A 24866-nucleotide genomic window follows, 5' to 3' on the forward strand; every position below is an offset into this window, starting at 1 on the left:
GCGTAAAGAGTATGCACAATGTTCTAGAAACTATCTTGATTGATTGATCATATTCTCCCAGCAAATAAGTTATCTCTTTAATTGTATTAACTACAAAAATAAAGAAAAGTACCTGCTGCAAAAGAAAACAACTTATTCGACAAAATTGAGAAGCACGTTAATGTTAAAGGGAAAAGCTTCCAACCAGATGGAAATTTTGCACCAGTCAATAGATGGATGACCCGTAGGCATTTTAGAAAAATGAAAGTTGAACCTGCATCCACACAATTCCTCCTTTTTTCTTTTGAATCTATCTCCCTCTCCTATCTCTACACACAAGTTTTTTTTTTTCAGAAAAATCACTCTCTCACGACAATCGTTATTTCTTGGTTCAGCCTTATATCCTCCCCTGAAATCTTCAACACGGTCATTTTCACGACGATTGCTCTCATGTGCATCTTTACCTACGCACCCGACATCGAAGATGCAGAAAACCCTATCCACGATATCAAATGCAAGGGTGGGGATTTGAGGTACTGCCATAAGTATTCTCACTATAAGCCTCCTCGTGCGCATCATTGTCGTGTTTAGATGTGTTTTGCGAATGGATCACCATTGCATTTGGATTAGTAATTGCATTGGGCATGCTAATTATAAGGTTTTCTTCATTTTTGTGATGTATGCTGTTATTGCATGCATCTATTCCATAGTCTTGCTTGTCGATAGTCCAACTATTGATCATCCAAAGGATGAGCAGCAAAGTGGACTCTTTTAGAATGGCATATGTATGTCATTTCAGGACTGTTGCTAGTCCCATTATGTGTGGCACTAAGCATGCTCTTAGATTGGCGTATCTACCTCATTTTGCATAACAAGACTATGATTGAGTACCATAAAGGTGGTGGGCGTTCCGACCACCTCATCGGTTTCCCCTCACATCGACGAGCAAATCCCACCGTCGAAGCCCCTTGGCAAGTCCTCCCTCAGTTGCACGCGAGCAACCCGAAATGAGTCTCGACACATGGGTTTCTCCCCGTAGCGTCGCCATTAGCCACCCCTACGCCACCGCACCACCACCAGCAGTCTCGTCCTTCACCGACAACCCCTCCTCTTCCTCCTTTCCTCCAGTTGAAGCCCCAGCTCCTTTTCTCTTTACGGGATCTGTTGATTTGTGATTTGTGTGGTAATTTTGTGATTTGTGTGGAAATTTGTTTGGTAATTTTGTGATTTGTGTGGTGATTTTGTGGTAAATTTGCTATGAGGATACAAAGAGGGACGTAAGGGGAAGTGATGATTTTGCTGTGAGATAGAGAGGGACGTGAGGGGAGGAAGAAAACGTAAAATAAGTTACTGTTCATCTTACTATTCATCGGGCGATAAACTCTTTTAAATATAAAGAGATATATGAGTATCAAGTACTCCAATTTTGTTAATGAGCAACAGATTAAGCAAAGGTTGCATTGGAAGAGACAACTAGGTACATTTAAAAAACAACATATTCTTGAGGTCTGGTGATTATTTACAACCATGCATCTTATTATGTCAAATTAGACGGCCATCAACACAATTCGATCGATTTGGATCCATATATATTAACTTTCCCTTAAAATCTTTTTGAAAGATGGAATTTGACAAAAAAAAAAAAAAAATCATCGAAATCAAAATCGATAATCAAGGGAAATCTTCAAAGGCCTTGGCATAGGGGAGAAAATGTGGACTGAGATCAAACATTATAGAATCAAAAGGTTTTTTTTTTTTTTTTTAATCTTTAGTACTGTCGCTTGGAAGCAATTTTTTTTTTTTACACTTCAGCCCTAGCTTTGTCGGAACTAAAGATTAGCGAAACTTTTTATATGTATTTTGTATTCGGTTCCGTGAAAATGGGTAAGAAACAAAAGAAATTGATTGGGCAAAACCTTTTTGATGTGATGCGTTTTGAGTTAGATCATCAGGTTATAAATTAAGAAAAAATATATGCATCAGCCTATAGTCGCTGCACACCCGTGTCACTACAAGAAATAGGCCTTATAGCAGCGATTTTCTATCTGCTGCAAAATAAATCGCCGCTATATGTAATTTTTGCCAGCGATTAAAAACTCGCCGCACGTTTTAAAATCCAATCCTCATTAAAAATACGGGCCGGGCCAAATGCAACAATTGCAGCGATTTAATAGATTCTAGCTGCGAAAACAATCGTCGGGATATAAAATCACATGTTGTAGCGACATGAAATCGACGGGATAGCTCTGGGCGCGAAATCTAATTTATTTCCCCCTTTCCCTCCCGTCCCGAGCCTTACCCATTTCTAAAATCATCTCCGTTCTTCCTCGCTGCTTCCACGTTCTTCCCCAGTTCGGCTACCTGCAATTAAATCCACCCACTTCACACACACGACTTCATCTCCATTTTCAAATACGCCCCAAAGCTTCTGCGCCTCTGACCTCCACTTCATTTTTCTTCCCCACAGAAGCGAGGGTCGTAATTTTTGGAGTAGTTCTTCTGGAATCAAGTATCAGAGGGCAAGCATATTCCACCAAGACTCTTGGAGTGAATTCCTTTAGTGAACAGAGGTATTGCTTGGGGTAATTTCTCTATCTCTCCACCTTCATATGTAGACTGGTTGCTTTACAACAATCGGTGCATTTTTCTTGTAGACTAATTTCCATCTGTTTGGGTCAGGAAGCTTGATGCTTTTTGCACAAAAATGCCACCTTTAAATTTGCATTTTGTGTAGGTGTTGATGTGGGGCGTTAATAGTTAGTAATTTTTGGGTGATATTTTTAATTTGCACACCATAGATACATATATATATATATATATTATATACATGTCCAACCAGGAAATAAATTAAATTGATTTTTGTTGGTCTGATAATCAATCCTCTAGCTAGGCTGCTAGTGTTATAAAGTCATGCAAGTTATTTCGGTGTCCAAAATAAGCTATCTCACAGCCCTGAAGTTTCTGTCTGTTAAAATTGTGCATGATGATGATATATTAGAAAGACTTCCATAAATATGTATTTAGAAAGTGTATATATATATATATATATATATATATATATATATATCATTATAAGAATATATTTGATTACCGATGGAATTAAACAATAGTTTAGCAGCTTGGACTTTTCTGGACAAGTAAGAATACTGTATATGTGTAGGATTTGAAATTAGTGATCTTTCTTGATTTTAGATATGCTTTTCGAGAAAGTGGATGTAATGCGAAGGGAATGAATATTTCATATTTTGAATGTTACATTGATGTTTTCTTGAGATTTTATATGATGCGAAAAAGAAGACTAAATGTGATAGATGCTAAAATATTCACCTCTGGTTTCTGTTTTGTTCAAAGGCTATTTTTGTCTACGAATCAAATGTTTTATCATTCATGTTCTAAATATTAAAAAAAATTTATCAGTTGTATTTTCTCAAGACTTGAATGATGTGGATTTGATTTTTAAAAAAAGTTTTTGAACCAAACTAGTGTTGAGGCTTTTATTGAAATTATCATGTGTATGTTTCCTATTCTCTTATTTTTGAAATTAGTGATCTTTCATGCTATTTGTAAGATCTGAAATTAGTGATCTTTCTTGCTATTTGTGTATGCTTTTCATCAAAGTAGAGATAATGAGAAGGAAATGAAGGTTTGGCAGTTTGAATGCTGCATTGCTGTTTTCTTGGGGTTTAGTGTGATGAAAGAAAGAAATATAAATGTGGTAGATGCTAAAATATTGAGTTCTAGCTTGTTTTTTGTTCAAAAAGTATTTTTGTCTGGAAATCAAATGTGGCATTATTTATGCTGTATGAAATACCGAAAAGTTTTTATTGGTTTTATTCTCTCCGAACTTAAATGATGTGGATTTCTTTTTTTTAAAAAATTTTCTGAACCAAACTAATTTTGAGGCATTCATTCAAAAGGCTCACTCAAAATTCATATCATATTTGTTCTCTTGTTGGAAGTACAAACTTAGTTATGGTAGGTTGAATAACTTTTGATTTTAATCTCAATCATTGTTCATTAGAAGCAAACAGACCGTTGTGACTCATTAGCATTTTCATTGCCTTTTCCTGGTTATTTTGCATTTATAAAGATTCTCATTGTTTGTTTTTTTCCTTATATATTTTCGGAAATCGAAGTTGTTACTGGCCGACAGGTGAGCCTGAGTACATGATCGGTATATTAATTATGTTATGGTCCAAAACTGTACGTTTACATATATATAGCAGTAGTTTATAAAATCAGGAACACAAAGCTGAAAGCTATATATTTATATATATACATGATATATATATATATACATGATATATATATATATATATATATATATATATATTAGGTACTTACCGAGATGAAACCATGTCTCAAAGTGAGATAATCAACTTTTGCTACGGAATGGAAGAATTGTCTGAAGAAACATTTCTACATAACTAAACCACATGAATCAATTATATCCAAACTAGCTAGCATGCACTCAGACACAGACTATATAAAAGGAGCTAGCTTATAATAGCTGGGTATGCAACAACTCAGAATCCAGAGCTGAAACGGTGTTCCCGTACAAGAACTCATGTGCCGCCTTCCAAATGTGGTTTGCCTTGTAAATCTGAATCGATTGGGAACTGATTTATAATATTAATGATATTAGTCATGCAATTGCATGCACGTACCATCGAGTAGTAGTACTAGCTGCTTATTAATATATATATATATTAATAATATTAATTAAAACTATATATATTCATTTGATAACTTTTACTACATTTTTTTTATATGAATTGGCTTTTTTAATTTAATCTTATTAATTACTTGATCTGATGATCCGTAGCTAGCTAGCTAGCTCATACAGACGTTAATATCAGAAGTTAAAAAATAAAAAATAAAGCTAGCATTAAGTAGCCGAACTTTCATGATATTTATATACTACTAATTAACTACATGATGACTAGGTAGCTAGAACGTATATTTTGCATTTATCAAGATTCTCATTGTTTGTTTTTTCCCTTCTTTCCTCACACATAATGCTCTAGTTCACTCTCGCAAAAATTGAATTTGGAATTTTCTTTAGTTTTTGTATTTAGTTTTTGTTTTTTGAATGTTTCTTATTCTCTTATTTTTGGGGTCTAATCTGGCTATAGGATTTGAAATTAGTGAGTGTTTCTTGGTCATTATGTATGCTTTTCAAAAGACATTTTTGTCTAGAAATCAAATGTTTTATACAGCTATGTTTTGAATAACAAAATTTTTTACTTAGTTGTATTTCCTCAGGACTTGAATCATGTGGATTTTTTTGGGGAAAAAAAGTTTCTAAACCAATCTAATTTCGATGCATTATTGAAAAAGGATCACCCACATGCATATCATGTGTGTGTTCTATTATTGGAAGATTTACACGAACATATATATATATCGCATATATATATATACATATTATATATATATTAGTTTCTTCTCTAAAGTTCTGCTTGATATATATATTCTCAACCAAGGCATTAACTAAACATCTTGCAGCTATATACAGACCAAGGCATTAATAATCAGGCCCATAATTATTTTGCTTTTTTCTGATGCTCTCAACTTTATATATAGACCTTAGATCGATCTGGGCATGCAGCATCGTAGACTTTGTTCAAGGAGTTTGGTCCCTATAAGTATCCTGAATTATACTAAAAGGTTTGTGTATGGTTCCCTGGTGATTATGCCCCATGTGGTTTCAGGATTTAAAGGATTAAAAATTTTAGTGGATCATGCAAGCATGAACATGATCTTATATATATAGGCATCTTAGCCAGAATTAGCTATATATTGGTTGATGGCAGCTTAAGTATAATGAACTACTCCTCTAGCTAGCTAGCTAGGCTCCATATGGTTATAGTCCATATATATCCTCCATTTAAAGAACAAATAACGTATGTACACAACCTCAACCCACGTATTTAATGCAGTTTTTTGTTAGAGGTAATTAATGAGGAATCTGATCCCTAGCTATTGGACTAGGGCTTCTCAAAACAGTGTCATCTTTTACTCATGCATAAAAGTTAAATGTAGGCTTATTGAATATTGATATTTATTTCTACTCTTTTTAATATTGAGAAGATCTTCTGTTTTAAATATTGAGTTTGAATCATTTTGTGACTATGTTTAACCCTTTATCACTATGTGTTAAACTAGTGGATATGAGAATGTATTATTTTTAACACTTTTCTTCAAGATAATAGCCTATGTAAGCAATCGATGATTTTATTCAAACTAGTAGGTTCGATTAGAATTTTCTGGTTTGTCAAGAGCTACTCTTGTATGGGTGTTCTATGCTTTCACACAAAAATGATGTGAATTCTCAGGTTTTCTTCAAATCTAGTATGCTTGGGTTGTGTAGTTGAGATTGTGGTTAAATGAGGGATGTTTAAGAGCATGAATGTACTAAAGCTGCTAGCTGTCCATTCTTTTTAGCCGAAAATTCTGCACTGCACTCTGTTTTGCTTGCATGCTGTCCATTTCATTCCCATTTTTCATTTGCATCTTTTGCTCAACCAAAGTTATTTCTTTGTATGAAAAACTGTTGAAAACAAGGGACAAAAACCAGCCATTTTGTAATCTTTAAGCTTTAACTTTTCTGTACTAAGTATTGAGGCAAATATTATTTCCTTGGGGAACTCGATGAAGTTCTTTTTGCATATAGAGATTAATTTATCTTACAATTTAAAAAGCTGATCATTTCATTGAATGATCACAGCAAACTATATAAATTTATATTAAGGGTGTATATATAAGTAGGTATGTATTTTAGTTTCTATGCAAAAAGAACTATTTGTAATTTCTGTTTGTGATCAACCAAACATTTATCTTTCTATGTGATCTATAAACATATACTTTTATTTGCAAAATGAAGTTGTACTAGGCTATTTGTGTTATTACTTTTAAGAATGACACAAATATATGAATCTTTTATCCCAACATGTTTGTGTTATTACTTCTAATATTTAGTCTATAAAGCCACCACCCGGCCAATTTTGTAACTACTAATTAAATGAAAACTAAATAATATATAGCAAAGAGTTAAATTTATCAACTAAAATATAATACATCAAACAGAAATAAATATCTTGTTTAAAGTTAAAATTTATTAAAGGAAAAAAAATTAAGAGGAGCGTGACATCATCTAAGTTATAATGATATATATATATATATATTATATATTATCTTCCATATTGGAGCTAATTGTCAAACAATATTGTATTAATGTTACGGAGATCATGATGATGATGGGATCTCGCACTATGTTCAATTACTCACATTGGTACTACATTATTTACATAGTACTAAACTTATACATTATAATATATATATATATATATTTATATAAATATATATAGTCCATGCATTACGTATTTTTTGCGCAACTTATTATATATATATATATATACACATATATATATGAAGCAGTACTACTAGCTTATAAACAGAATCAACTATCACTGATTGATCAACTAATACCTAAAATTTTCCATTTCCATATTCTGCCTTATGAGCACATACGTGCCATCCATAATGCTTTAGTTCTAATATATTTTTTTATTTGTTTGAACCATAATTTGAGTATCAAAGGAGCTACACTTGACTGGGGATCAGTAATTGTTAAATGAGTCTCACGACTCCCACCTAAATATGATTTCTTCCATAGAGAAATACAGGAAATACAAAGTAACTTTATGCCAGTTCTGTGACTTAATCATGTATTACGCCAACTTTACATAGTTTTATATAATCATTTTCCATTATGTTATTAGCTGGTTTTGTCCAGTTGGGAGTTTCAACACTGAACAGCCAGCAAATGAAATTGATTGATAATTTGATTTTAGTTTTTATATATATGGAGGAGTAGTCCTATTTATGCCAGTTCTTTCCAGGTTATAATGCAGACGTGAGTACTGCCATATATCCTAATACTTTCTATATATATATAGAAAGTATATACTAGAAGATTAAAAGCACTAAGCAGAACTTTATGTATTTGTCAAATAGCACAGTTGAGTGTAGCTTCCCCTTGCATATGATCTAATATATAAGACCAGATTCAAAGTCCCTATGTGAGATGAGACAATCATCACTAGTAACCATATCATTTCAGCCAATCAAGAAGTCCTTTAATGGAGTTAAAATATTGTGAACTTGGGTTCTTCATTAAAATTCCTGAACACTTAAACTTCTCAGTTACATTTGCATAGTAACTTGGGATATTTAGCCATTTAATTGTTGGCCAGAAAATGCACCAACCCCACTCTGTCCTTCTCTCTTTTCCTGCCAGGGTAGAAAACTGTAAATAAATATATTTTCCACTGTTTTAACGATATTGCTTTCTTTAGGGGTATTCATCACACAACTTTTTTTTACTGCTCTTATTCCAGGACCATACTAAGTATGCCCCTTTTGCCTTCAACACCAGCCTCCCTTCAGCTCATCCCATCCTACTTTTTTTAAACCTTCATATGCAAAAATTAAAAACATCAAGTTTCCTTCATTTTATTTATGTGGCTTTTGCTTGTCTTGATTTTGAGGGCTAAAATGCAGAGAGCAATCATTTTATAATTGTAAGAGCCATATAATGCATAATCTCTGTATGAAGTTCAAATAAAAATTCATACAGAGAGATATGCTTCAAAATTCTTGACTCGAGTTGAACCCTAAAATGCAAATATTCATTAATGGAAATGAATAGATACCATGCCCCAATACCTACAACAATTAGCTTCCCCTTGCATATATATGCTATTCATGTTTCTAATACCAACAAAGTGTATATCGCATACTAAATTGAAAGCAGTTTGTTGCAATTTCAGGGTTACTTTTAGTGTCATGTAGTTGAGATTTGCTAAAAGTAATTTTATTAATTGGAGTGATTTAGATCGAACTCAAGTATTGATTTGGTATTTTATTCATTAATTGAATAAAATATTCATTAAGCATTGAATGGATTGTTTAGCCCGTGGTATTAATATGTACATTGTCTGAGCCGATCTCAAGCTTATAACTAGCTTTCCTACTTTGTGCACTAGTATACGGGACATCCTATTTCAAATTGCTATTTTTTAAAAAATGAAACTACACTTACTTAAATATTGAAAGTACAATACCACATGAAATACTATTGAACTTATAGGAACTCAACCCAATTGTTGCTTCCATCCATTTATCTTTCATGTACAAAACCCAACGGCCTTTATTGGACAGCAAACATGCAATTTGAATGATGCTGCATTAGGCCCCAGAAGCTCCAACTTCTGGGATGGGTTCACCCTCAGATGCTGGCAATGGGGATAGGACTTTGGTTCTTCTTTTTGGGAGTTTCATGATTTTCATGCACACAGCTTGAGGCTCCACTATTCCCTTTATGGTCACTTTTTTCTTTTTAGCCATGTCTACCTCAACCCCCTCCACTCCTGATACCATCCATAAACAGGATTAAATATACAAATAAAATTAGGGGGGGGGGGAGAAAGAGAGAGAGAGAGAGAGAGAGAGGAACCTCTAATTCCCATTATAAAGTCTCAATCTTCTTGGCACATCCAACACAATGCAAGTCCACGTACAAGACAAAAAAATTAGATGGTGGTTTTGCCTCTTCCTTCTCCTATGGCTTCTCTTGATCCTTCTTCTCCTCTGTTTTCTGATCTTCTTCTCCTATGGCTGAGCCTCTGCCTTAGCTTGTTCCTACCATATACAAATAAAAAACAATCAACCAATATTAGAACAAATTAAATGCAGCCCGAAAATAGTCAAAACGCATGGGAATGAATTAGAAACACTTGAAAAATACAAAAATATCACCTGTTTAGCTTCTTCCCCCATATCTCTCAATCAAGAATGAGATATCAAACTCAAGTTGTTTAAAATATAGGGAAGAATTTGAAGGACGAGAAAGCTGGAAAGGAGAAGGAGGGAGAGGATCAGGGTAACAATGAAATGAGAGTGATTATATCTATCTATATAGATATATAGATATATAGATATGCAGATCAAGGCGAAAGCATATATATATATATATATAAGACTTTATATATCTATATATATATAGATATATAGGTTTTTTTGTTCCTGGTTTCTTTCCCTGTCCAAAACTGGATGTGTTGCTTAGATATTGTAAATCTAACCCACTTATAAAAAAATACTCCAATCCAGCCCCTTTTTCGGTCAAGTCTGGAATCCTGATCCTCCACATGTTTTGAGGTGTCAAACATAAGTCTGGAGTGGATAGTGGATACTCCACTCATTTTGTCGAACATATTGATAAAAGCTATCTTCTACCTGCTTCTCGAGCAGCGATTATCCAACATCATACTACTTATTTTGAAAAATTGATAGGCGTAATGCTCATGATTTTTTATATATTCTTACCATTTGTACAGATGGACAATAGAGGAACTGCTCGACGTGGGCTTAATGAAGGCTCTTTAAAATACAAGGCTGGCCAGATTTATGCTGATGATGAGCTGACTGGAGCCGCACCCCACATTTAAACGAGGGCTTGCTAAAGTTGGCCATATTGGGTTGTATGGGTGGAGTTATGGTGGATATCTTTGAGCTATGACCTTGGCCAGGTTTCCTAATGTCTTCTGTTGTGCTGTGTCTGGTGCCCATGTAACGGGCTGATTGTTGCTGCTTATTTATTATTAAGGATAAAAGCTCAGTTTGTATATGAGAATACATTAATACACCACCCCATTGTAATATATATGAGTTTGGATTTTATTGATGGGCTTGGATGGAACTTTATGTATTTATTTTGCATGTTATATTGATTAGCAACTTGAATGAATGAGTTTGGATTATGAATGCTGCATTTAGGAACAACTAAAAAACAGGCTTAGAAAGAAAATAAAGCTCAGGAAATTTAAACACGAATTGAGTTTTAGCGGCGAACTAAGCGCATTTTGCGGCGAATTTTTACTCGCCGCTATAAACATACTCATAAATTCACCTAAACCAGCGATGCACAAATCGCTACTATATTGAAATACTGGCGATTATTTATTCGTCGCAAATACCTTTATGTAGCAGAATGTGCATTACGGCGATCTTGGAAACTCGCTGGCTTTAATTATATGCCGGCGATTTAATATATCGCCGCCATATAATTACCTGTTTGAAAACAAATTCGCAGCGAGTGAAACATCGCCGTCTAATATTATTTGGCAGCAATATAATATTCGCTGCTATATACCATGAAGAATATAGCGGTGATATAATTTTCGCCGTTATATTGATATAGCAGCGATATTTAATCGCTGCATCATGATAATATACGTCGCTTTTTCTATTGCGGCGATTTTGTGGAGTGGCTGGCAAATATATTTGGCAGCGGTATTTGGCATTTTTAGCGGCGAGTAGTAAACGCTGCTAATAATCTATCGCAGCGTTTAATGACAGAATCCTATTTTGAATTAGCGGCGATTAATTTGTGATCAGCAGCGAAAATAAATTCGCCGGGATATGTTTATATGGCAGCGAGTTTTGGTGTCCGTTGCAGTAGATCTAAAGTGGGGCGTTAATACCGGCGAAGTTGCAGCGATTAAAAAATCGCTGGCATATATGTACGCCAGCCATTTGTTGTGTTTTGCCAGCGATTATGTATCGCTGGCAAAATTGTTGAACCTTGTAGTGTGTATTGAGGGTTGAAAAAAAAAAATTATTACGTGAGGTGTGCTGCAGCTGTAGGCTGATACCGAGCATTCCTCATAAATTAAACTAGGCAGGTAGATTTGAAAAGTTTTTTTTGGATAAAAGTTTTGTGAGATTTTTTTTTTTTTTTTTAAACTTGTTTTAATTTTTCTATTTTTTTATTTCACAAATGAAAATCTTTCTAAAAATAAAGATATTCGTGAAAATATGTTTTAGATTGAATTAGTAGATCTTATAAAATAAAGATAGTAGTTAAGAAAAAATTGAAAACCAAACATCGCCTTAAGTTTTCTTATCGACCCCTCATCCAACATTAATGAAGTTCGGAGAATGACCCTTTATTTATTTGGGTCGGGTTGTCGGATTGGATTGGAAAACAATATTTTTATTTTAAGATATAATATTTACAGTTATAGAATGTGTAAGCGTCACACATTCTTTTTGAAAAAACTTAGTTAGTAAATATAGAATCCACTTAAAAAAATTAATTTAAAAAGTTTACGACGCTAGTACAAGAACCCATGATTGTATCTAACATTTCTCTTTTATTTTTCCTGGCCATACTTCTAGATCATCTAGCCCCAACAAATTGGTATTGGAGCTAATTATAGTTAACCTTAAATAATTGAAGTCATGAATTCATTGATCTTGAAGCATTAATTATTTGATATATATTACTTCATTGAAGGATTTATTGTAAAGATCGATCTGTTGTTGCTGGCCATTAAGTTTGGTGGAGGATTAATTAGGTGGATACAGAGGTAGGGAAATTCACACGTGCTGATGATCAAAGAAAAGGACTTATTGTTTATGAATTGAGGGAATGCATGTCCTTCTTGCGTACAGTACCTGCACCGGCCTGTTAAGGTCTCATTTATTTTTAGAAAATATTTAATGTCATATTATTTTATTTAATCTAATTATTATAATTTTTTTAACTTTTAATATAAAATAAAATAAACAATTCAGTTTTTTTAAATTTTAAAATAAAAATAATATTAAAAAATATATTCTAATAATATTTTATTCAACTTTTTAACTTTCATCTCATCTCATATACGAAAACAAACGAGGCCAACAAACTTATAATAAGGAACCTAGCTAGCTAATTTGTATCAACTGAAAATGACCAGAAACATTGCATGCGGAAGTTATTTATGTGACAAGAACCTTGAAAATTTATATATATAGGCTGATATATGATGTATTATGTAAAATTTATTAGGTAAAATAGAAAAGGTGGGTTAATTTGATTAGTTATTTAAGATAAACATTTAAGATAATCTATTAAGAATATTGCTCTAACAAATTAATTTTCTCAAAATCCAAATAGTTACCCTATTTTCATATGTTTAAGAGGGTAGGAGCTTCGATCCGTATCTCTCCCTCTCCTTGTTCTATCTTCAGCTTTTTTAGTACAGAACAATGAAGTCCAATTTATTGCACCGGACCACCTTCGACGTGCACGCACGTACTCGCCTCCCATGGAGCCAAAAGTTGTCGATCTTCAAGTCCAAATAAGTAATATTAATTGTTGCGAACAAGTAAGCATGTGACCACAATATCGCCATACGCCACACGCCACACAACATTACTGATCGATCATTGACCTCCGCTTTTCCAAGCTGTTTACCTATCATTCCACAGCTAGTTAATGGGTATGTGCACATGCATGATGGCAAACTTTTCAGTACAAAACTTTCATGCCGGCCAAGCTAGTGTTCATGTAAAAAGTTTACCATGTACAAAAATTAGGCACACAATTAATGTTACGACGTTAACAATTATTGTCACCTAATTATCATTAGATGTAACTGATCAACACTATCATCGACGATATCACTATGTAAAACTTTATTTATTGGGTATGAGATCGATCGATGGACCGACCTTATGATTAGTATATTTTTATAATTTCATATATATCATATTTTGTAACTATAGGGATCATAGATTCACAAAATTGTTTGTTATCCTCATCCGTACATATCCTTTGTTGTAAGATACAAGTACGTGATGAGGAGGAAGATCAAGTAATACTACCGGGAGGCTAAAGTTTTAGCTCTTGATCCTCTAGAATGGTCACAATATGCAATAAATTATTGGAAGCCCCATTGCAATCAAAACTGGGAGCTGCATACTATATATAATTGAAAGATCCTTCTCGTCTTTTATGCCACAAAAGATCGAGGGTCGAGAATAGCTAGCGCTAGGGTTCAGTCATTTATATTAACAAAGACGTTTGCTAATGGAATGTGATCAGAGTAGTAGTGATGATAGGTCGAGATCAGAGCCGCGCGCATATATAAGCCGTACATAGATAAAGAAGTACGTAATTAATTGCATGCATGATGCATCTACCAAGAAATATTGGTGCTGAAGCCTCGTAGGCCCTCCATGTACCATCGATCATCCCAACTACTCGGTGGTGACGGATTCAGAAATTTATTGTAGGAGGTCGACCAAAATTAAGATTATAATAAAATATTTTTTATTATATTTTTTAGTCAAAATAATCTGTAAAATCAAAATAATTTTATAAAAAAATCAAGATAATTTTTTAAAAAGAGAGCCAACATAATATGAAATTAATATAATCTTATTAAAGTAAAAAAAAAAATATATATATATATATATATATATATATTTTCAAACTTTGGGAGGCCCCGGCCTGCCCCTTATGGTCCGCCACTGCAACTACCCCTCCTAAGCGCCTATGTACACATTATACAAACCACATACATAAAAAAAGACATTTAATAATTTCATATAAAAATATCTTCTAGCTTTCTTTCCAAAATAAATGACCCTTTTTATTTTTACAAGTACTTGTGTGCTTTTAACAAAGATTTATATTTTTTTAGAGTTTTAATTCAGATTTTAAAGTTTAGAGTAAAAAAATAAATACTTAAAATGGCTCCCTACAAAATCTATTGAGCATTTATTGATGTCTATTTTTTTTAATAAATATTATGAAACTCACTTTATATATCTATCTTTCACACTCATTACATATATATATATATATATATATATATATTCACCACTTGCCATGATAAATTCATGATGCACGTGCAATGGTCAAACATGGGCGATATAGTAGCACTATCCTTACAACATAGAACATAAACGCATTATTAAAAGTAGTTACCATTACAAAAAAAAAAAAAAAAAACCCTTTGGAATATGGAGAAAGGGTAGATCAACAACAATAATTTTAGGTTGTGTTTGATTGTTGAGGCTATTTCATACTACTTTACTGCTATTTACAAATAGTAGATTAATATTTATAAATTATTTATTATTATTAATAAATTATTTTATTATTATTTACGAATAATCTAATATATTTTTAACATCCAAATTTTGGATCTTGTATATGAGTTCCTCTTGCTACAAGTCAAACCCTTTTCAATTTTCATATTAAAAAAAGGAAATTAATTAAGTATCTGGCCATAAACAAATTATCATAAGGATTAGGAGTTTTTTTAACCAATTTTTTATTGAATATAATTATGATAGCCATCGGTACATTGGAGCGCGCATGCAACGTTCGCGATTTGCAATCATGTGCCACTGAATTCCATTAATTGATCGTGTGTGAAAAAACTCGGTTGACCGGGAATCACGCATGTTAAACGTTAAACACTTAAAAAAATATTATTTAAAAATAAAAACAAAAAAGAAGTTTTATTAAAAGAATATGTTGTACTTTGACATGACCATATTATATTTATAAAACAAAGAATGATTTGCTGACTGAGTCGACTCACGACTCAAAATCGTGATGATTAGAAGGCATTATTAATATTCTATTGATAGACGTCTTTGTAGTTTGATTTATGATATTCATTATTTCATATCATACTGCATTATATATATTTAAATTTTTTATTTTTTTATGTTATTTTTATTAAATTAATTGAATTATTCTACTCATCATTTATATACTATATATTTATTATATATAAAAAACATTATAGTGTGTGGCATACGTGTAAAATGCAAAGTGGAATTATTCTTGACAGCTTGCATCAAAGTTGGAGTCTTTTGACGTTGCTAAAATAAAACCTATATATATATATATATATATATATATGTATATGTATATGTAGTGTTGAGAAATAAATAGTTGAGATTGATCTATGCATGAACGAGTAATAAATATATTTGAAAATCTAAAAGTGAGACCTTCAACAACGTCCTCTAGCCAAACATTAAAATATTATCACTACAAGAAAAAACCATTTATGTGGCCAAAGAAAATTGCGGAGAGTGAGAATTGTACGGCATATGCCAATTATTGTCACTGTAGCTATGTTTTTCTTGTGAAGAGCGAGAGAATCACCACTAAAAAGACTATTTGCGACAATAATTTGTCGCTGCAAATAGAATAGCCTGACATAGCACCTTATCTGTCTTTGACGACAACGTTTTGGCTATATTTGTAATCACCGCAAAATATCATGATAAAATCCTTCATGGATCCCCCTTCTTTCTTTTTCCCCATCTTTTCTTTTCCCCCAGCTCGATACTCACTCTTTATTCTCTGAGTTTGTTGCCGCCCTCACCAAGTCATGCCTGCTACCGTGCCATCGCCACCTCGCCGAGGAGGTGAGTCTCTCAATCCTCCATCTATTTCTTTCTCTGTCTTCTTCTTTGTGTGTGCACGTCTCTCTCTCTCTCTCTCTCTCTCTCTCTCTCTCTCTCTCCGTCTGTTTCTTCCACTCTCTATTTCGCCCTGATTATCTCTCTCTCTCTCTCTCTCTCTCTCTCTTGGTTCCATACTCGTATGTGGGGGATCTTGACCGGGGCGTGGACGAGGGGCTGCTGCTCAATGAATGGGTCTACGTTTTTCAAATTTTTCCCCTCCCGTTTTAGGTATATGTATTGCAAGCATTTCATGATCTGAGCATAGTGTTATTGTTTTCATCTCTATTTGTTTTGATTTCATAGATTTGGAGTTTTTGTGTACTGTTTGGGTAAATGGGAGCTCTTTGGGAACTCGATTGTGACAGTTCAGGTGTGAACAGAAGCTTCTTTGTTCCCTCTCTGTAAGCGTCTCCGTGTACTTTGCCCTGACATTGCAGATTTTATATTATAAAAAGGGCCTTTCTTAGGTTCAGATTTTTATGTTGAATTCTTGCTGATCATAGGCATAAACTTTGTTGGCGAGGTTTTGCTTCTTCATCTAGCGGGCTTCTTCTTTTCTTTTTCCTCTTTTTCTCATGCAACTGTACTTGATTTTTCTCTCTGGGTTTAGTCTTGGATGTGAATGAAAGAGTGGGTTGATCTTATTTTTCTACAAAATTTGAGTCTTCATCTGGTTTGTGAATTTTGAAGGGTTATGCTGTGGGAGGTTTTAGTATATTTAGGTCTATGCCTTTCTTTTCCCAAATTTTTTACTTATTTTTTTTTCCTATATGTTTCTGAATTTCATGGTTGTTTGTAGTTGTATCATGATTGACTCTTTTATGGATGTTTTTTTTATGCAAGTAAAATATGGATCCAAAATATTTTTTACATCTCTCAAGTTTCTATTTTTTTCTTTAAACATTTTGCTCTTTGAATGGTCTTTAACAGATTGCTTGGATTTGAACATAATCTGGCTCTAACAGAGAGTTTTAGAGTTATATTCTGTTCATAGAAATTATCCTTAGAAATTGAGGCATGTGTTGGAATTACCCTCTTGCGCTATCCTAATCATGGGGCACCACAAATGACAAATGATGATGCTTTCACTACCTCCCAAAAGAAGAACATGATCTTGAGGATGTAGCCAAACTACCCTCACTGAGGAGGTGAGTCTCTCAATCTGATTTTGCTGGTTTGGTATCTTGAGACTTTCTTTTCACTTTTGTTTTCTCTTGTAATTCTTGTATGATTTTGATGATCTTGAGTCTCTCAATCTCTTGTTTTCACTTTTGTTTGGTATAATTTTGTTTTCTCTCAAACTTGTTCATCTAAGAATCATAAACAAGAGGTTCAATTAAGAAAGCTTGCAGAGCAGATACTTGAGGCATCAACTAATGCAGAGCCAAATTCTACATAATGTTTGCATATTTAACTTTTATATGATATTTACCTTTTAGAGGACATTTATTTGTATTCTTTTGGTTAATTTTTATTGATTTTCCTTGAAATATAAAATTAGTGCATAGCTTGGATTTTGATGAATAAGGTTTTATGCATTTATATTTTTTTGGGGGATAATTGTTATTTGCGGCGAATCCTAATTCGCCGTAGTTTTTTTTTTTTAATGTTCATCATTATCTGCGGCGAAGACTACTCGTCGAAAATAATTATTTTCAGAGAACTACGCTAGCGGCAAAAATTAAAGTCCTCACATGAAAAGTATTATTTCCGACGAATGATTTTTGCATAAAAAGATATCCTATACGAAGAAATCCAAAGCTCACCGTAATTGATCAACTCAAACGATTTATTCTCGACCAATTTTTTGCAAATGAATTTCGGTTGGGTGAAGTGTTTTGTGGCAAAAAGTATGCTTTTTGCAGCAAATACTACTCGCCGCAAAAGGCCAGATTTTTTGTTGTGTATTTGTCATAAATGATTTATCATATATTTTTTATCAGCTTAAATTTTTAAAGATAATTAAGTAGTAATTTCACATATAGTATTAGAGCGAAAGTCTTAAATTCAAACACTAACACTTAAAAGATAAATATAAATTATTAAATTTATATATTTTCATCCGTTTAAGCTTTTGAGATAAGTGAACAAATTATATATAATTACATGAGAGATCATAGCTAGACATAACATGTGGATTCACCAATGTTATAATTATATATAAATTATTATTATTATTTATTTATTTGTAGTTTCTTTACTGCATGCAGGCTAGCTTAATTAATATATAATTACTAGCCAAATGTGAATGCATGCTGCCAGGCTCGATCGATTCCAAGCTAACCATGCATGATCCCGGTATTAGCAGTACTAGCTGCCAGATACTTAAATTGTGATTTCCAGTCAATTCCTTCAAAACCAAGGGTCAACTTTCAAATATTAAAGTGCACGTGCACGTGTCACTTGTTAATTACGAGAAAAATGAACTTAACTAGCTAGGTACGTACAACTCAGAATTAATTTATTCTTATTAATTATTTCTATTACTATTATATAAAATGCCTCATTTGATCTCCAAAGCATGCAGCTAGCTAGCTAGCTAGCAGTTTGTTGATCAACTGCAGCCCTCAATCCCATGTATTCATAACTAAAAAAATCTTATTGATAACATATATTCTTGAAAAATGATTTATACAGTTTTAAAGTATGTAAATTTTATATATATGTATTCTTTTTAAGAAAATTTGATAAATTTTAGAACTGCATGGGAAATTTTTTTTTTTAATAATAGGCTCTATTTAAAAAAAAAATACACGAGACTTGTACACTTGAAAATTATATCTAACTAGCATTTATGTTATTAGACTAGAAAGAAACAAAACGAGGTATATTAATATATGAGTAATGTTAGAGAGAAGTCATTATAGTAGTGCACACTTTGTACGCACTGCGTGACTGCTTCTAGTTGATTATTTTCAACACCACTTCAGAAGATGTATGATCTACATGATGCCACATCATGCGTGCAAAATGGATACTCTTAATAATAATTTTTATCTATATTTATTTTTAATATATATGCAGAACATATCTTTGGAGCACATAAAGAATAATTCTTTTTTATTTATTTATTTGAAAGTCGGCCGCCATTTAAGCTGGATTATTTTAAACTAATCTTAAATCTAGCTAGATTTAATCTAGGATTCCCGATTTCCAACCACATAAAATATTGGCATGCATTTAATATATATACTTAAGAATAGAGTGATAATTAACAAACAAAATGGGGTCCATGATCATGATCAATTGCATTGTCCTGACGTGACACGTCTTACAGCCATATGATGGGGTCATGAAAGTTTGACTTATAAATCTTCGTATAGAATATATATATATATATATAACATTAATATCCATAGGTGGGGGGAACAATGAAAAGTTTCTCCTTGTAATCATGAAGTACTCCACCGAACCCTTGAATCCTCAATAATTTTAGTGGGTTTAAGAAGAAAGGATACAAGCTAAAGAAAAAAAAAAAAAAAGGTTTAGCATGCAGGCTCAGTCCCCGGCCGGCCCCCACCCCCCTTCCCCTTCAGTTTTTGTGAGCTAGACAGGAGCAAGCAGCTAGGAAAATTTGTGACCTAGATGTGTGCGGAAATACTATGTGGTTTACTCTTTTGTGGCAACATTTTTGAAACCCTACTCTCAATGATGCAATTATGTATCTTCTTCTTTCTTTTTTTGCTTCTTTTCTTTTCCTTTTTGTTTTACTGTATTCTCTGGGGACCAAGGGGGGCCTGTTTCTTCGAAGCACACGTACTACTGTTGACATAGATTGATCTGAAACGTTCGATCAAGAAAAAAAAACAGATGTTAATTTACTGATCTCAACTACTGTTATCATTATTATTGGACTATCACATCGGATATGTATGGATGGCATGGCTTTGATGAAGTGGAATCACAATTAAAAGCCTTTCGAGGCAATTCTGGTTGGATGGCCAAGTACGTAATTATTGGAGATTGGCCCAAAAATATTTCTCTTTTATTTTATTTTTTTTTCCTTCTTTTTCCAATTAAGTTTCTGTTTGGAACTTCTGCAGACTTTATTAAACAGTACGACTGATAGATAGCTTTGAGTAAAAGCTTGTGATTTATATATAATTATATAGTTTGTAGAGTTTTTTACTTATCATTCATACATATTATGTATTATATTTAATTTTTAATTTTTTTAATTTTTTAAAAATTAATTAAATTCTTCTACTCATCATTCATACAATATATATTTAATAAAAAAAATTAAAAATTAAAAAATTATGTATAATGTGTGATATATATAAAAATGATGAGTAAAAATTTTCGAACCCTACATATATATATATATATATAAATATATATTGGCTGGGTTTGAATGATGGACATCTTTGAAATAAAAAGAATATGCCCTATTAAATTTGTATGTACTGGATTTTGGAAAACCCTAGTGTTGATGGGACCAACAGTCCTAATCTTAGCTTACCTATCTTGTTCTCTAAAAGTATTTTTCTTATGGGTGGTAATTACAAGCGGTAAGAATAAATGGTAAAAATAGTATTTTTTTATAGTATAAATAGTACTGATGAGGTATACGTATGAGGAGGGTAATATAAGGTGGTTGAAAAGCAGCTGTCAGTGGAGGCAGTGCCCTCTAGCTAACAAGTAAGGGAAGCAATATCAACCTAAAAAGACATCGTAATTACTTCTTCCATCTAATAAAAACTTGGCCGATAGAAAATTATGATCTGGTTACTGACTCTCCAAACACAATACGTATGTACAAATCTGTCATATTGTGTTTTGAATTTCTTTCATGATTGATGATGAGACAGAGTAAAAATCTCAGAGAGGGAACTGTAATCCACATCTTTTAGGTCCTTTTGAGGAAAAAATGTCACCTAAGCTGTGATATGGACCTTTTGAAGGGAAGGGGGAACACTACTACATATGTAGAAAGAAAGGAGAGAAAATGCATTGGTAATAACTTGAGCAGCAAGCAACGTATTTAGATTCTAGCCCTTCAAAAGCAAAATTGATAAAGGGTCTTACACATATACATATGTAGAATTGATAAACAAAGGCAAAAGGAGAAACAAAAAAAAAAAAAGAAAGAAAAACTTTCCCAGAAAAGAAGAGAGAAGAACATTGCACACTGAAAGAAAATGGTTTGGTTTGGTTCATTTAATATTGCCACAGTATAGGTTCGAAGCTACTTGGGATCACACCCTCTGCCTCTGTCATTGAGATATTATCCCTAAAATACCCGATATCATCAATGCTGCTGTGACACCATGGAGGAGGATAGAGCCATCCGTCCACCGAGTCTACATACACGAAATCGTTACTCAACTCGACCGACTCGAAACTCGTCCCCAGAGTCGGCAGCTCCACTATCTCGCTCAGCTCCTCTGGGGTTGACACGTCGCACGAAGACGAAGACACTGTAGTAGCTGAGGAATATGACGAGGAGGAGGACGACGGCGAGGGCGTTTTGGGAACCTCAAACTCCATGGAAGCTGCTTTGGCAGCAGCGGCTTGGACATCCCGGGGCGAGTTCGAAGCGGGCCGTGGAAGAGACCCGGAGAGTTCGGGGAAGTTGAGGATGGCCGAGTTGCCCTTGATGCTCAGCGCGGCCACGTCGTGGGCCCGGGCAGCCATTTCCGGGGTCGAGAAGGTACCGAGCCAGATCCGGTTCTTCTTCCGGGGCTCGCGGATTTCGGATACCCATTTGCCCCAGCTTCTCATTCGTACCCCTCTGTAAACCGCGTGCTTGCTGCTGTCACGGGCTCGCTTCGGCTGTTTTGGGTCCGGGTCGGGCGAACTGGACTCCTTGTAAGTCGGGTTCGGAGCCGATCCTGGTAAAGACCGGGACAACCCAGATGAGAATGGTGAAGATGGAGAAGGGGAGGACGAGTTGGAGCTTGACTCGGTCTCCGAGTAAGGCGGATCAGCCATTGCTGCTAAATGACTTGGATGGAAAGCAATCTCGGGATTATAATTCTCAGAAGGGAAAGATTTCTTACTATAAGTGGAAAGCCGCCTCTGAACTTCTCAGTAGATCACTACCGTGTAGCACAAAAGACACAAACAGAGAGAGAGAGAGAGTGCGAGAGCGAGAGAGAGAGAGAGATGCAGAGAGAGAATGGGTACTCGTGTGTATGAAGTAGGAAGAAGTTGGGGGATGAGAAAGGACAATGAGGGGAAGAAGAATGAGAATGAGGAGGAAGTGGAGGAGGGAAGTGGGGTTTTTATTAGGAGAAAGGGGAGGGAGGATGAAGAATGAAAATGCAAGGTAAACGTGAGGCTTTTATTTCCCAATGGACCCTTTTTATCCCATCATCATGCTCATCTTTCATTCATGCATAGGCATGAGTTCTCATTTTTCCAAACCCATCTATAAGTACGACGAGTGTCCGTTAAAAAGTTTTGCCACGTTTTTTTATTAAAAAATTATGTACTTCTCGCATATTCTGACGTGTCTGTAGTTGGAGTCGAAACTCTTTTCCTTTCAAATGTATTAAAAAAAAACCAAGACATACCAATTAGAAAGGGAGAGATTTTTGAGGGGCAAGTAGAGGGAGAAAAAACTTGAAAGGTGAAAGAAAATGGTGAGTGTGGGGTATCTTAGTCAGGGTACAAGTAAAGGGTAACACAACCAAACACAGGCTGGAAGAGGCAGGCGGCCCTGGCATGGGGACAAATAGGGATTTCCATTGAAGAAGAATGGTCTAAAGCCTGATCTCTACTAGTTGGGGTCCTCTTCTTCCCTCCCTTGCTTGCTGCTGATCATCTCGTACTACTTACCATCTCAATAAAATCTTTCCATAATTTGTTTTCACCTCTCTCCTTTGCTTATGTATAATATAATGAAAATAATACTTCTACTTAATTCCTCTGTCCTCCCCTAACCCATTCATAATTACCCTTTTGTCCTCCCTCCCCCTACATCATGCAGTGCATTGGTACTGACTCTGTTTTGCCAGTTTTTGAGAGGTTCTTCTTTTTAAGATCCAGGTTTCCTGTTCTTGGTTTCTGATATGGGTCTTGGTCTTCTACTGTTTATGAGTAGAATTCTCCTCTTTCTTTGACTATGGAAGTTTTTATGGATTTAAAATTCCTTTAATGACTGAAACAATCAGCAACCCCCGGTTTCATGGTTCATAACATGGGCTTTTAATTGTTTTGGTCCCATCAAAAACTTGATTTCATCATCTTTCCGATCAGAGGATAACGTTGATAGTTTTCTACGGAACAACCTTACTCTCAACTCATTTTATATTATTTTATTATTATAATTTTTTTAAATTTTTACATAAAATATAATAAATAATTTAACTTTTTCAAATATCAAAATAATAATAATATTAAAAAATAATATTCTAACAATATTTTATTCAATTTTTAACTTTTATTTAAAATCATCTCATCCTATCTCACTATCCAAACGAGAACTTATAGTTTGTATTGAATTTTATTATTTTTATCTGTTACACAAGTTTATGTGGTTGTGATATATTTAAGTAGGTTCATGGATCAATTGCTAAATTAAAAGTCAGTTAAAATGTGACATATCGATCTGTATAATTAGAAAGAGAAATACTCGATCCATAAAGAGAATCACAAAAACTATTTCATGTAACCTTATGATGAGTTAGATTCGGACTTTAGAACGATATTAAATAAAAGGATTAGTAACATCATCGGCATGGAAAGTACATGTTCTGTTGTCTTCAAAAACGATAAATTTGAATCTGACATATGTAAGAAATTTATGGCTTGATCACTATTGGATTGGGCTCCATTATATTGCTAGCTGGTTCGGGCCTGCAACAGCTTTTAGCCTGATCTTGGCTTTTTGCTGCAGTTGTCTCGGATTCTTGGTGTTTGATAAGATAAGTAATTACATCAGAATTTTACTATTTATCATCTTTACGTACCACATTTTTTTTTATAATTTTATTCTTCTTAAACTTATTAAATTCTTCTACTTATTATCTATATACTACATATTTTGTAAGAGTAAAAAGTAAAAAAAAGTGTGGGGGTGTGACTGTGTGGTGTGTGGGAATTGATGAATTTTTTTTTTTCATAAAATCAAGGTTGTTGGATGTTGGCTAGGTTTGGATATAAAAAACATTTTGGGCCAGTTTGGATAATGAGATGAGATGGTTTCATCTTATTTCATCTCTGTATTCAAATGGGCCATTTATCTTATCTCAGTTAATTATTATAATTTTTTTTTTAAATTTCAACATAAAATATAATAAAAATTTTAATTTTTTCAAATCTCAAAATAATAATAATATTAAAAAATAATATTCTAATAATATTTTATATAACTTGTAATTTTATTTTAATTTATCTCATTTTAACTCAATATTCAAACTTGTCTTTCTGTCCGAGTGCATCCGTATTGTATGGTACAAGCACTGGGCCATGCCATATGCATATGCATGCAACTAGGGGTGAGCATCGGGCGGTCCGGATCGAAAAAACCAATCGGACCAGACTCTGGTTGGTCCCGGTTTGTCTCGATCCGAGTTTTATAGGACTGAGTTCATTCGGTCCGATCCATGGTCCAG

General features: G+C 33.8%; 1 protein-coding gene, 1 long non-coding RNA gene and 1 pseudogene across 2 annotated transcripts; 1 reads left to right on the forward strand and 2 right to left on the reverse strand.

The window, feature by feature from the left end:
• The first annotated feature begins 212 nt into the window (after positions 1-212).
• On the forward strand, positions 213-990 carry LOC118348780 (annotated as a pseudogene).
• An 8385-nt stretch (positions 991-9375) lies between these two features.
• On the reverse strand, positions 9376-9942 carry LOC108987515. The gene is made up of 3 exons (XR_004797970.1): positions 9802-9942; positions 9500-9684; positions 9376-9413 (listed from the first exon to the last, which is right to left on the reverse strand). It is a non-coding gene; the product is annotated as an uncharacterized LOC108987515 (long non-coding RNA).
• An 11327-nt stretch (positions 9943-21269) lies between these two features.
• LOC108986620 (dehydration-responsive element-binding protein 3-like) lies at positions 21270-22586 on the reverse strand. Its single transcript, XM_018959300.2, has one exon. It carries the CDS (start codon positions 22237-22239, stop codon positions 21466-21468), a length of 774 nt encoding a protein of 257 aa, XP_018814845.1. The 5' UTR covers positions 22240-22586; the 3' UTR covers positions 21270-21465.
• Positions 22587-24866: the final 2280 nt, after the last annotated feature.

This window comes from Juglans regia, chromosome 1 (assembly GCF_001411555.2).
Source record: "Juglans regia cultivar Chandler chromosome 1, Walnut 2.0, whole genome shotgun sequence".
In the NCBI taxonomy this organism is placed as follows: Eukaryota; Viridiplantae; Streptophyta; class Magnoliopsida; order Fagales; family Juglandaceae; genus Juglans; species Juglans regia.